At 30.6% G+C, this 14,942-nt stretch overlaps 1 protein-coding gene across 1 annotated transcript in view; it reads right to left on the reverse strand.

Moving 5' to 3' along the window:
• Window positions 1–14,942, reverse strand: part of LOC106677614 (EGFR adapter protein) — a gene marked incomplete at its 5' end in the record, with an annotated part of 690,819 nt that overhangs the window by 352,336 nt on the left and 323,541 nt on the right. Inside the window, 1 exon segment of the mRNA XM_067046493.1 lies at window positions 6,430–6,576. Coding sequence (XP_066902594.1) covers window positions 6,430–6,576 — 147 coding nt within the window.

Raw genomic sequence — 14,942 nt, forward strand, 5'->3', positions numbered from 1 at the left:
GAAACTACCCAGTAGTAGAACTCTAAAAACAGTTTACAATATAAGGTCACGAGGCCATCTTCTTTTCAGGCGCCTCGGAGGATTGCCAGGAATGGAAAAGGAAGAAAGGTTAGAAACTAGTTGGTTTGGGTGCTTAGGGAGTTTATTATGGAAGGTATAATATCGGGTTCGGGCTAGATCGGTTACATGAGGAACATTTAAGACTAAAATTTAAAAAGAAAATGTATGAATAATTGATAATTAACTAACGCATGCAATAATAATTTTTACCGTTGTTTTATAAACTACCAGGCAATTTTATTTATTTAATTTTCGCAAACACCTAAGATTCAACCTATCCCTGGTTTAGGTAGGAAACATGTTAACAATTAGGTACGAGTATATTCCAGACGATGCCTAATCTAGTTTGGAAACATGTTAACAATTATGTACGTTTATATTCCTGAAGATGAGAAAGAATTCCAAAATGTCAATATTTAAAGACTATCTACAAAATGTTTAAAAAAAAAATATGTAAAGGAATGATTGTTCATAATTTCATAAATGGAATTATTAACATATTTATAATCATGAGAGATAGTTGACTGTGGATGACTTAAACAAGGAGAAGATGGTTGGGGGATGCGATCAAATTAAAACACAAATAAGTTGAAGTGACTTATTTAATTGTACCAACGTTTCGGCTAGAATTTCTAGCCTTCCTCAGGGCTAAGAACAGAAAAAGATAACAACCAATGAATACAGAAAATATAAACATAACGAAAAAAAGTAAATAATTTTACAGAATGGAATTAATAAAATAAAGTGATGAGAGAACTGGAAAATAAAATGTGTACATAGGTGATTGAATAAGTAGGTAAAATAGCATAATTAAGGAAATAAAATAAAAATGAAGGATCGAGGAAAATAAAAAAATAACAAAAACGTATTAGAACACAAACACTTTGTCTAGCACAAAAGTGAGTGAAGAATATGGTAATAGGAGTGGAGAAATAACTAACAAATGGCAGTTAAATATTTTTATCGTGACGGTAATAAAAAAAATATATATATATAAATATTAAATTATAGTAAGACATTAAAATAGGAAATATATTAAGACACAAAACAATAATATAGAATAATTGTTTATGGAAGATCACTCAGAACTGTCCACTATTATTAATTATTTTAAGAGGATATTAAACTCCTGCTATCTATTGGAAGCCCAATGAACTATTAGGGATAAAGGACACAAGTGTGATGAAAGTCCACAGTGGACAAGGACTCTGAGCTCATCAGAGCTAAACCTCTGTTTTAGTTTGTAATAATTCTACACCACACTATACCAAAGTGGCTAGTACAAGAGCTAAGGAGAAAAAAATATAGTTATTTCACCCCAATTTTTTATTACTTTAATGGAAACTATGTATAATTAATAGTCTAAAATGACGAGTCTGTCGAGCATAGGTAGGGGTAATAAAAAACGGCGGCTGTTTCAAAACGTTAAAAAAAAAAAATTTTTCATTCAAAGCTCTGTATCTTTAAAAGTAACAACATTAGCAAACCTAATAGAACATCAAGTTGACTAAATTATTTAAAATATGAGCCCTAACAGAGCTATTTACGCTCATAAGTACCCGAGATGCAGTTTATTGAAAAGCAACATTTCATGAAATATAAACTGAAAATTTTTGACGTGACAACGTCTTATAAATCATTTTGCGGGATGCCATGTTAGAAAAAGTGTCCCGTAACGGAAGTAGATTGTGGGGGAGGTAATTAGTAGTGTAGTAGTGGGGGTAAGAGGATTATAGATGCTGAGAGTCATGCAGGCAAAAGTGTCCCGTAACGGAGAAGGTAGTGGTGGGGGAAGGAAGCCTGAGATGATCTTTAAATTATGCATGAAATTAAGAATATGGTGATAATAATAAAATTCATTGGAATTAATTAAACTACCATCGTCCGATTATGAATAGAATATTGGAAATAAAGTCTTAGAATTAAGTATAACTGTATAAATATTTTGTATAACCAAGCAAAAATAAATATCTGAATTCAATATGTGAACTGGTTTATTATTTCAAATATATAACATTGGATTGATTTTAATTTATATTTATGTAATATTAGCATAGAGTATACGTTGTCACGGAAATATTTCGCCTACACGGGCACGGTTTTTTATCTCAGGGATCATTCGACATACAGATCTCTATTAGCACTCAAATTAAAGCTAGTTGAATGTGCTATAAAGTAGGCTATGACCTTTATTTTTGTAGGAGTAGTAGTTTTCATGAAATTTTCTAAAATAAATTGATTTATAGTTGTTCGGACAAATTTTCATTAGCCAAATTTATATTCATATGTGAATATGATAAAAACAACTACCCCTATGAAGATAAGTATCATAAACTAACTAATAGTTTATGTTTAAAAAAAATTAAAATTTTTTTTTATTTTAAGTATTGGCAGACATAAGTGCACCTTATGGGTCAAGAGATATATTTTAAAATTACTAACAACACTAGAAAACCTAAGAGAACATAATTTAAAGTATAGTAAATTTGGTAAAATATGATCTCTAGTTCAATAATTCCCGAGATATAGCTTTTTAAAAAGCAAAAATTCATGATATTTGACAAAATTTATTTTAAAAATGTTAACTTCTAGTTGTTCGTATAAAATGTTTGTCTTTTGAAAACATTATCTCAGGAACTATTAGACGTGCTAAAATGAACGTAATTTAACTTGCTATAAAGTATTTTATTAGAAGTATCTTCGTAGGGGTAGTAGATTTTATGATATTCGCAAATGAATTTCAATTTCGCTGATGAAATTTTGTCTGAACAACTATAAGTCAATATATTTTAGCAAATATCATGAAAACTACTACTCCTGGGTATCTAAGTATCCTAAACTACTTTATAGTATGTACTAGATTTAATTTGAGTTCTGGAAAACATCCGTACATTAGAATTATTTTTGAGATACAGGTTTATCAAAATAAATTCACAAACTTCTGATTTTTCAGTGCATTTTTTAGGAATTATAGCTTTTTGAAAAGCTATATCTTGGGAACTATTTTACGCAAATAGCTCTATTAGGACATATATTTTAGAAAAATTACTCTACCTTAAAAGATGTTCTTTTAGGTTTTCTAGTGTTGTTGATAATTTTAATGATATAAAGCTCTAAATGAAGAATTATTTTTTCAACGTTTTAAATCAATCACCTTTTTTTTAAACCTTTTCTATACTCGGTAGAATCATACAATTTGACAATTAATTATACAGAGTTTTCATTAAATTAGTCAAAAATTGTGGTGAAAAATTGACTTTTTTCTCCTCTTGGTCTCTCTTGTAGGCAGATGTGGCGATGAGAGACTGATAGGAGAAAAGAAATAGAAGAACAAGCTTTATAGAAACCTTCATAATTCAGCGATCATAAGCTAAGAAAAAATTGTACTATTTTATATATTAACCCAGTCAAGAGACAGTTTCAATCAAAATTACTAAGACTGATCAGTAGCGCTCCCCCCTACATCAGTAACAAGAACTTACAGACTCCCTACGTACAAACAACCATTAAATCATTATATAAATAATATAAATAAGTACTTCCAACACACACTGACCCTCTAATTGAAGGACTATCAACACTAGACTTACCAGATACGAGACGACGTTTACGAAGGAGCTGGAATAGGGACCTCTTAAATTGATTTTTAAATTTCAATTGTAATGGAGAGGCATCATTGGATGACCTTAACCTTCATGCCTTCATGACTTTTTTTTTTTTCTCTCTCTCTCTTCATCTCATTCGCTGATTGTAAAAATACTTTTACAGTTGTGAATAAACTAAATAAAGTAAAAAAAAACAAACCCAGTCAAGAGCAAAATTTAATTTGGATTAAACCCCTCATCAAATCAGATTTTTGGATCAATATCAAAGGTTTTTTTTTCCTTTTCATCATGCTTGATTTATTCCAAATCCAGTCCATATCAGTCTTACCAGCAAAGATCAATAAATTATAATTAATTCTGATAATATCCCGCGACATTGTAATTCATAATATCAGGAAATATTTAAATTAAATTATAATAAATACGATAGGAGAAGGTAATTGTAAGAACTCGATGTTAGTTTTAAAATCGCAAAGATATTGTAATAATAAATTTGAAGATTATGAGCTGCATATTTAAAAAAAAAAAAATCACCATAAAGTGTTTTTGTTTAACTATTATCATTTTATTAATCCACTATATCTTCATTAGATAGCTACTAGTATGACTGTGGACCGCGACAGTGACAACTCATTGGCAGGCAGGGAGTGTTGTCCCAATGCTAATTACTGAAACCAGAGGGCGGTCAAGGCTCCACTAAGCACCCTGGTGGAGCCCTTCCTTTAATATCACCGGCCCTCCAGGAGGACATAAATAATAACAGCGCTGTATAACCCTTGAGCTCACAGGGCTTAGGACCCTTGACAAGATATATATGTATATATTGCTATGTCTACCCAGGCCAGTGGGGAGATAGAGGCACAGCTCACAATATTTCCCCCCAAGTGGAGATAGAAAATCTATACCCCAGGACTAAAAGACTATGGGAGTATTCATGATATAGTGTTAAATGTATAATGTTCTATTATGCTAAATAATGGGGTATATATATATAAAAAAAAGACCGTTTTATCAAATTCAAGATTTCAAAGGACTGTAAATATTTTAATACTTAAGAATTCCTTTAGAGCATTTTCTAGGCTTGTTTAATCCCATTCAACTTCTTCAAAAGAAAGCCTCAGTTTAGTTATTTGTATCAAAAAAGAAACATGACAGTGTCCTACAAAATTTTCGTAATTTTAAGTCATTACTATAAAAACAAATTCACAGCCACTGAAGCACCTCGTGAAATTATTAAATATGAAGGGGAAGGTGTCCTTGACCAGCGCATTGCCCGGCGTTGGCTTGAAGAATTTAGCAGTGGAGACACGACGTTGGAAAGGAAGAAGGCCTTCGGGTAAACATTAATGGATATTGATGAGGTTCTGCAGAAAGCTGTTGAGTCAAATCCGTCCACAAGTACTCACAAACTTAACAGAGAGTGTAGTGTGTCGAATGATACTGTTAGTCGCCATGTACTCTCCATGGGGAAGGTGAAAAAGAGCAGTAGACTGGTTCTTCATGAACTTATTCCCCAGCAATCAGCTTAGAGGTTAGAAAATTATGAAAAAAAGTTTAAATTACTTCATGGGTTCGAACCCCTGCCTCATTTACCATATAGTCCAGACCTCTAATGACGGGAGATAGCAATGGACTATAGTTTGAGTATCAATTGTATTTTATATCAAAGAAATAATAATACAAATATTTGGTTAAAAAACGACCATTTTTTTCAATACACCTCTTTATTATAAATATAGGATTGTGAGCAGTCTGATTTAAAGTCCATGTTATAAGTCAAATGCACAGAAGCTTCTTACAAATTATCTTGGCAATTTGTTTTGCAATTGTATAATCTCAATTAGAAAATAAAATCTTCAACAGTTTCATTACATCATCTTTCCTCTAGCTCACTTGATCTTTTTTTCTATTTCTTTTTTTTTTTTCTTTTTTCCATTATATTATTATTATGTTTATCTATTACTTTGTTAGAGTTTAACTACGTCCAAAACAAAAGTAACTACTTTACTACTACTAACTAGTGCTCAGCTGTTCTGTTGCATAACGGAATTTTCCATTTAGCAAATCTATTAACATACTCTCAACCATGTTAAATATTATATCGTTCTAACACGCTAAAATAAGGAAATATTTCTATATTTACCAAAACATTTTCCAATTAACACACTTTAACATCTTAATGATAATAATACTCGTAATGCAAATTTACAGGAGAAAAGTTTGAAAAAATAGTTCCCTTCATAGATGCTTTCTAAATGTGTTTCACTCCCCTCGTAATTAATCTAGGAGATATTTTTATAGATATATCTAGGGTTAAGTCTGGACTGGTGAGCGCATAATAGAACGTCCACTTAACATCCTACATGTGCCCCAAGTTTTGTGTTAATTGCTGGGCTCGTATTTGACCATTTTTGTAATTTAAAAAAAAAATACAGTAAATATGGAAATTCGTACGATTTTTTTTTCACTTATGCTGACTACATAAGGTATGAATATAAGGATATTAAAAAAAAGGAATTATAAATTTGCACGATTGCAATGCTTCACTTACTATAAATTCCATATATAAGTAAATGAAAGTAAAAATATGTCCATTCCATCCAAGGCATAGAAATACGTTATTCCATATTTCTTTAATACTAAGAGTGTTTTTTTATTCAGAAGATTAATCTCTACACAATAAGTTGTATTTCTAGAGAAGTTACTGTTTGGAGACAATATTGAAATAATATAAAAGCAATCAAATAATAAACATGGCACTCACCTGCTCAGGCGACTTGGCCAGGAAGGCGTGGCAGAACTGCTGTGTGAAGTGGCCTTTGGGTTGTCGCGCCAAAAAGCTGAACAGTGATTGGCTTGGCTCGCAAGTGGCGTAAGAAACGCGCCTCAGCGCATGCGCCATGAGAACCACCTGAAATAGAAACGATCTATTAGAAATAATAATATAAGTGATATAATTGTTTAATACTTTTTTTATCAAGCAAGGATCTTTTTTTTTAGCTCTATTCAATGGATATTTTTAGAAACTGTTGAATTGAATGAACTGTCTGTATGGTTTGTAATATTTACAATTAAGTTTGTAATATGCCGGAATAGATTATATTTGTATTATATAATGTATCCTTTCTAAATACTCCACTAACGCCTGTTGAACTGATTCGATTCTTAGCGACTCCATCTTGGCAAGAGACTTACTTGGAATCCACACACAAGAAACTGCTCGTAGATTCCGATTACTACAACACTTACTTGACAAACGCTCTAAACTTCCCATTTACTATAAAACATTAGTATACACTACGATAATCAGACCAATTTGGACATAGAATTGCAAAATCCTTGATGCTCCTTATTACGTTACAAATAAACTCATTCACAAAGACCTTAACAGCCCATTCGTTGCAGGCCCATTGGCCCAAAACAGGTATGCGTATTTTCATTCCAAACTCCTTTACCATCCTAAACCATTAATTATTAATCTTTCATCCTTAACAATCCCTGATAATCCTCCGAGGCGTCTGAAAAGAAGATGGCCACGGGACCTCCTAATTTAAATTAATGTTTGAAGTACCACCGATGTGTGGTTCCTTCCCAAGAGTTTCAAGTGTATATGAAACATACAACATATTTACTTATTGTACTATTTTGTACAGTTGTAAATTACATTAAATAAATAAAAAAAAAAGAAAAGTATTTTATAAAATAACAAGGATGAATTTTTTTTTTTTTACTATAGCACTATTTTAAACGCTGAGATAAAATCTAGAACTTTGTTTTCCTTATCAATTTTGGCTTAATTATACACAGTAAGCATTAAGTAATTAAATTGTTGTGAAATTCTCCTCTTGTGCTCTTTTACAATAAATTATATATTTTATATACTAGCATTTGCAAATACAAATATATTGACAATTAATTTTTTATATCATTCTTTGAAAAGTCGTGGTTTGACACTTTTGTGGACCATATTGTATTTATTTTCCATTGTAGATTCAAATTAAATGGTGTCGACAGAATTAATAAAACCACTGTTACATCACTAACATTCTTGAAGATCCATTCTGATTCCAACGTGAGCGATTGATTCCCAGCTGCCGCCTCGGGGCACGGCGCTTTCACAACTCCCTTCAGCTTGCTCAAGATCCTTTTCCACGATCGCTCTTTCGAAAAACAAATCGCTTTCACGAAATGCATAGCAGATTACCGATCGTTGCATTCTTCCCAAATTATCGGTTAGTGGATAAGGGAAGAATCTATCACCAGTTAGCCGAAGGCTCCGAAAAAGCTTAAGTACAGTTCGCATTGGCACCGAGTGAGGAGGTGGCTATGATAAATGCGCTGATTGGTGAGAGGATGAGGGGGCGTGGCCGGGGTATAAATCCGGGGCTCTGATTGGCCCTGATTACCACCCGCCTGACTTAGATTGGCCCTTGCTAACGAGCCACCCCTCATTGGGTAGAAAAACACACACTCGTCGATCAGAGTGGGCATCGATAAGGTATCTACTGTCAGTGACTTGAAAAAGTAGAGAGTAACTTCTGTCAAAATCTGTTTCTTCATTAACTTTATCGATATCTTAAGCAGTTTAGATTTCGTAAACTAAAGTGCGAGTTGTGCAAATGTAAAATTTTTCGAGGAACTATTTTTATTAGAGTAATGAAACATATGCTAAAAATCAAGGGCATAAGCAATAAATAAGCAGCAATAATATTCTGATTTTTTTTCGCAATACAAACATATATATTACATGATATATGTATATCAGTGAGATATTGCCTCGGATTGCCTTGTGGCACTATAAGATTAGTTACAGGGTTCGAGTAAGGTAGATTATAACATGTAGTTAACACAAGTGGGTTATTGGAACGGGGAGGGACATCCTGCTGGCTGTAATGTTCTGAATGTTCATTCATACTATATATATATAAATATTATCAATAGTACTCACACAATTAAAAAAAATATATATAATAGTAAAATAAAAAAATATAATCATCAAATGTACGAATAAATTTATTATTTTTTAAATTAAGAACATAATACAATATAACTTATTTAATAATAACAAAATATTTATCACAGTTACTTAATAATGTTACACTTCAATTGGTCAAAATCTGTTTCTTTATTTAATTTATTGATATCTGAAGCAAAGGGGAATGCTATGGGTATAAGCATCTAAAAATATAGCTAGGATATGCAAAATATAGGTAAATATACTTAGGATTAATGCAAAACATAATTCATGTTATACTAGTAAAATACAAAATTGTCAAGTGTTATGTTCTTAACCATATAATTAAGAACAATGAACTTCCTAGTGGACAAAATTCTTAAAAATTTGTTTAAATGATATATTAAAAAAAAGTTATAAAAAGATTTATAGTTTCCGGAAAAAGTAATAAAAATATTGATTAAATAAAATAAATTGGACAGAAGTTAAGTATCAAACACTCTTAATTGATATTTTGAATGTCCAAAACTGACCAGCCTCGTGGACAATCCTAACTATAAATGCACAGCCACACTTCCAATAATTAAAATTTTTTGCCGGCCAAACTGACCAAGTCTAATAATTTTAGTCAAATTGATTTATTTTGTCACTTTTAAATTTAATTTTCAAATTTATAATTACAAATTATCTTAAAATCTGATCTTATCTTATACTTTAATTAAAAGTTTTAAAATTAAATTGAAAGTGAAAATAGGTTAACTTGACTAAACTTATCAGACCTGGACAGATTAGCCGGCAAAATCTTTTAATAATTGGATGAGAAGTGTAAATGTTTGGCATTTAAAATATTAATAAAGAGTGTCTGAGGCTTAATATGTTCTATTTAAACAATAATACCTGTCTTGAAGTTGAGATAAGATTATACATAAAGTAATAAAAATAACTAATGCACTCATCTTAAGTGAAACCTTAGAAACTTATAACTAACTCTTAGTATTTCAATTAAAATAATTATCGCACATCCTTGAACACATGCTACGTGAACAACCGTACAGCTATTATATACCCAACGGCTTTTATAAATTAAGACTAAATACCTTAGTTGTATCCTTGTAGGATTTATTCGACCAAAACTTCAATTATATCATGAATGCGACTTCTCGTGGAAATAACTACTTAATTTTTTTTTTTTTTTTGGCAGAATTGTTAACATCAAAGTAAATTAATTTGTTCATTTTTATATACAATTTCACAGAATCAAATTTAGCCTTTATTAAGATTAATCACGACAAGTCACATTTACTCTACGACACAAAACATACCTTTCAGTTTACATTGACAATCACCCTATACCACAAACAAATACTGTAACTTATTTAGGACTTATCAATGACAGAAGGTTGACATGGGGCCCACACGTCAAGACAGAACGTAAACCGCTAAATTTCCGACTGAGACAATTATATTCTATACTACACAGACCTTCTAAATAATCGCTCAGACAGAAACTTAACGTATTACTTACTAAAACCCATATAAATTTACGCCTACTAAATTTATGGACCTGCTAAAAAGACACAGATTCAGAAAATACTAACTTTTCAATCACAATTATTAAGACTGGCAACGAACTCACCACTCTACGTTTCAAACGAGACCATTCACACCGACTTACACATTCCGACTGTAACAGACCACATTCATAGGACTTACAAACGGTTTCACAACACGCTACATGGACATTTCAATAAATGTATACGACAGATGGCAACACATGACATTCCTGACATAACTCGGCGTAGGCTGAAAAGGAGTTGGATGCGGGACCTCCTAGTGTAATCAAATAATTTACTTGTCAGGAGGATGCACCACTGGCTGCTATCTCCCTCATGCCATGCCAGGATAGAAGATATCATTTGCTGGTTGTAAAGTACATTTACAGGTGCAAATTAAAAAAAATTAGCCATAACTTAGGTTACTTTTTCTTCTTCTTATATATCTTTTTACTTTGTTAAATTATTTTAGTTGTTTGTATCATTTTTAGATCTGAAGAAGCCTTGCAAAGTGGGCAATACTTCTGTGGGTCCAAAGTATAGTTGTGTGGACCGACATTACTAGGCCTAAATTAATTATGCTGTCGAGAGTTTGTTTTTTTTAAATTTATTTTATCTTATTTTTTGTTTTATTTTAGTATGTATGAGATCATTCATCACTATTACCTATTGCCCACAACTGAGTGGCAGATTGTAATATCTATCAATAAAAAAAAATTATACTGTTAGTATTATAGAGTAAAATTTTGTTAATTTCTAATTAATTTTATTTCTTTTAAAACGATTTAAAAATTATGATGGTCTTTGTGTCCGGGGTTGTATATTTGAAATACATTACAGTTTCTATTATGCAGGGGTAAGCAAGTCGAATTATTAAATGCGAATCCCAGACAATTATAGATCGGAAAGCCACCGAGGCTATGATGATATCATTGACTGGAGAAGAGAAGAGGATCAGCTGGAGAAGAGAACACACCCAGAGCAAATATTGCCCCCCCTCCCGGTTGGATAGCCCAAAGCGGTCTGTACCGTCTCCAATCAACTGGCTCCGTGTTTGCTTGGATCGTCCTTACTCAGTGTTAATAGCTGACTGTTTGGAAATTTTAAATTTATTTTTAATGGGCAGTAGTTTTCAATTAATAAATTTTTAAATAAAAATATATCCAGCCGTTTAAGGAAAAACAATGTTATCCTTAATGCTGCAAATGCTGCAGACAGAAAACTGCTTTCCTTCAGATTTACTATTCAAACGATCTAAACTTCCAACTAATTTCAAAAGAATAATTTATATGAGTATAATAAAGACAGTCTGTAATTACGGAGTTGAGCTTCTGGGCTCGAATTTCTTCGTAAAACCCTCAGTGATAATATCCAATTCAATATTTACTATTGTTATTAATACCGACATTTAAGATAAACAAATATATTTGAATATTATTTATCCGAAATAATACTTCTAATATGTAATAAGAAGAATGAATTGTTTTTATTCTTTTTAAAGAATATTAGAAAAAAATATTCCAATATTATAGTACATTATATTATAAGTAAAAATAATTTTTTTATTGTGTAATATTAATACTATATTCTGTAATTTTTTTATACAATGGTAATATGGACCATACAGCTCAATCATACCATATTTGCAAACATATAAATTAAATTGTAACAAACAAATGACTGACTTATAATCCACAGACAAGACTGAAAAGACAGGAAACTGAAGTAGATTTGTACTATTACAGCACTTACTAGACAAACGGTCCAATCTTCCATTTCATTACAAAAGACTGATCTACATGATTGTAATAAGACCTATCTGGACATAATGAGTTGAGCTTTGGGGCTCCACTAAACCTTCGCATCCAATCCTTACAATCCAAAATCCTTAATGCTCCTTACTGTGTCAAAAATCAAGTGATCCATCAGGAACTCTATGTTCTACAAGTTGCCAATTAAGCCAGAACCAGATACCAATACTTCTATGAAAAACATGCAAACAACCCAAACCCACTTGTTCCTAACCTGGCTTCACCTTCATTACTTGATAATCCTCCGAGACGTCTGAAAAGAAGATTGCATCAAGATCTTATCCTATAGAAAAGTTATCGGTTTTATCAACAGTTAGATTCTCCACATCCCTGTATTATACCATAGTATAACTAACATCATATTTTCATGTTGTGTATATTTTTATTACAGTTGTAAATATTAATAAATAAATTAAATAAAAAAAAAAAAACCTTCCCTCAGGATTCGAGATTTTATTTTTTTTTTTATAATCAGTTAAGAATTGCAAACTTTTATTTATTTATAATATTACAATATTGTACAATTTGGCAATGAGTAATAGTACAATTATTACAATTTACACACAAAAAATAATAATAAATAAAATTGAATAAGTAAATAAATATACAAAAATAAAATAAAGAATAAAAAAGATATAAAAATAAATAAATAAAATCTGTCTATGTTGATAAGAAGAAAAATAAATAAATGAAGTGAAACTAAGTAAAAAAAAATATATGCAATATTTTCAGTTTCAAGCTAAGGATTCCCTAGCCCACTCAATCCTACCCCTTCAAGATCCCAGAGCAGCCCTCTCACCACGTCACTGGTAATGAACCAGTGGAGGCTGAGTAAGTGCGCTAAACCCGCATTTATGTTAACTAGAATACAAAAAGCGTATATAAAAAAAAATCATTCCTTTCGCTGGTCAACTTATCTCTCACACCAGCGGCCAGATTTTAGTTTTAGATTTGGAGCCCATATTTACTTATAGTATTTTTTATTTGTACAGTTGTAAATCACATTGAATAAATAAATTAAAAAAAAAAAGATTTTGAACCTATGATTGTACAAGAGCCATTTCACCCCAATTTTATATTACTTTAGTGAAAATTATAGCTAAGTACATCCACTGTCAACTATCTCATAATTATTAGGTTTTAAATATATTAACTACTTTTGTTATCATTTTATTAATTTTTATATATATTTATTACTTTTAATCGTAACTGTTTTATCAATAATTTTTACAAATTTCTTTATTATTATCTTTTTTTAAAATTTTATAATTATTATCTGTATTTGAATGTGTATATATAGTTATATTTTTGATGATAATTATTGATTTTTTTTTGGATTTAAATTGATAAGTACTGTGATAGTACAAGAGCCGGGAAAAAATACAGCCATTTCACCCCAATTTTATATTACTTTAGTGAAAACTATGGTTAATTACTAGTATAAATTGATGACTCTAATGAGTTTAGGTAGAGGGAATAAATATGGTGGCTTTTTTAAAACGTTAAAAAAAATTGATTTTCATTCGGAGCCCTATATCTTTAAAACTACTAGAAAACCTAAGAGAACATTATTTAAAGCAGAGTAAATTTTCTAAAATATGAGCTTCAATAGAGCTATTTATGTTCAATAATTTCCGAGAAGCTTGTTAAATAGCAAACATTTCATAAAGAATATACTAAATAACCATTAGTTTGTGAATTTATTTTCAGAAATCTATATCTCAAAGACCATTCAACATGTCTCTTAACTTTAATTAACTCTAAATTAACTCTTTAAGATGTCTCTTAGGTCATATTTATAAGTTTTATATCCATTATGTATATTTAATTTAATTAATATAATTTCTTATTAATATATATAACTTTAACCCCACCTTAGTTTACTTTGTCATCCTATTGTATGTCATTGTCATACATATTTTTAGTTCATTTTTAACTGCATCTTCTTCAAATTTGTTAATTGTAATTATTTAAATAAAAATAATTCGATTTCAAACTGTTTTACATGTGTTAGTTTTAATTTTTCTTTTCTTTTTTCTGATATTGTAATATGGGCTTCTGTTTCGATATCGATTCGACGAACGGGCAGTTCTGTTTTCAATAAAGGCAGTGATATTGCTATTGAATTTCGATTTATAAGGCCGTTGTCGAATACAATAAAGATCAAAGAAACAAAGGAACTAATCAAATAGCAGGAGGGAACAGATATAAATCCTCTTCTAGATAAAACAACAGAGAGAAAGAGAAGAATAATGGAAGCATAGGCTGTGCGAGAGAGAGGGGCAGGTATTGTGCGGTGGAGGATATTGCCTCCTGTCTATTGTATATCTTTTCTCAAAGGATAGTTGTCTGTCCAAATATGCTAAATTTACTATCTGTTATGGTTTTTCTTCTATTAAATACCAACGTCGGAAGAAATACAATAAAAATAAATCTGGTAATTTGAGTTGAAATTAATCCAGGCCGACTTCAGAACAGATATTTCCATATTAGTAACTGTGGCATTACTGGTTTTACTAACGTACTAATTTTCTAAATGAGCCTTTCAGATTGACAAATTAAAATTTCATCAATTTGCATTAAAGTACTTTCAATAATAATTTACATCCAAATATTTTTCTTTGGAAACAACATGGCTGAAATATTGACAAAATAAAATTGACATTTTACTCTTCAGCATTTATTCAATAATAAAATAAAAATTTTATTTGTATATATTCTAAATAGTTATTATAATTAATTATTACGTTTTAAAAAAATTTCGTTCTGTTCTTAGCCCCGATGAAGGCTAGAAACTCTAGCCGAAACGTTGGCAAAATTAAATAGGTTACATTAACCAATTTGTATTTCATTTTGACCGCACTTTCTCCTTGTACATCCACGGTCAACTATCTCTCATAATTATTACGTTTTAAATATATTTACTACTTTTTTAATATAAATTTATTAATTTTTGATT

Source organism: Halyomorpha halys, unplaced genomic scaffold, assembly GCF_000696795.3.
Source record: "Halyomorpha halys isolate HHAL.00 unplaced genomic scaffold, Hhal_1.1 Scaffold105.1, whole genome shotgun sequence".
Classification (NCBI taxonomy): Eukaryota; Metazoa; Arthropoda; class Insecta; order Hemiptera; family Pentatomidae; genus Halyomorpha; species Halyomorpha halys.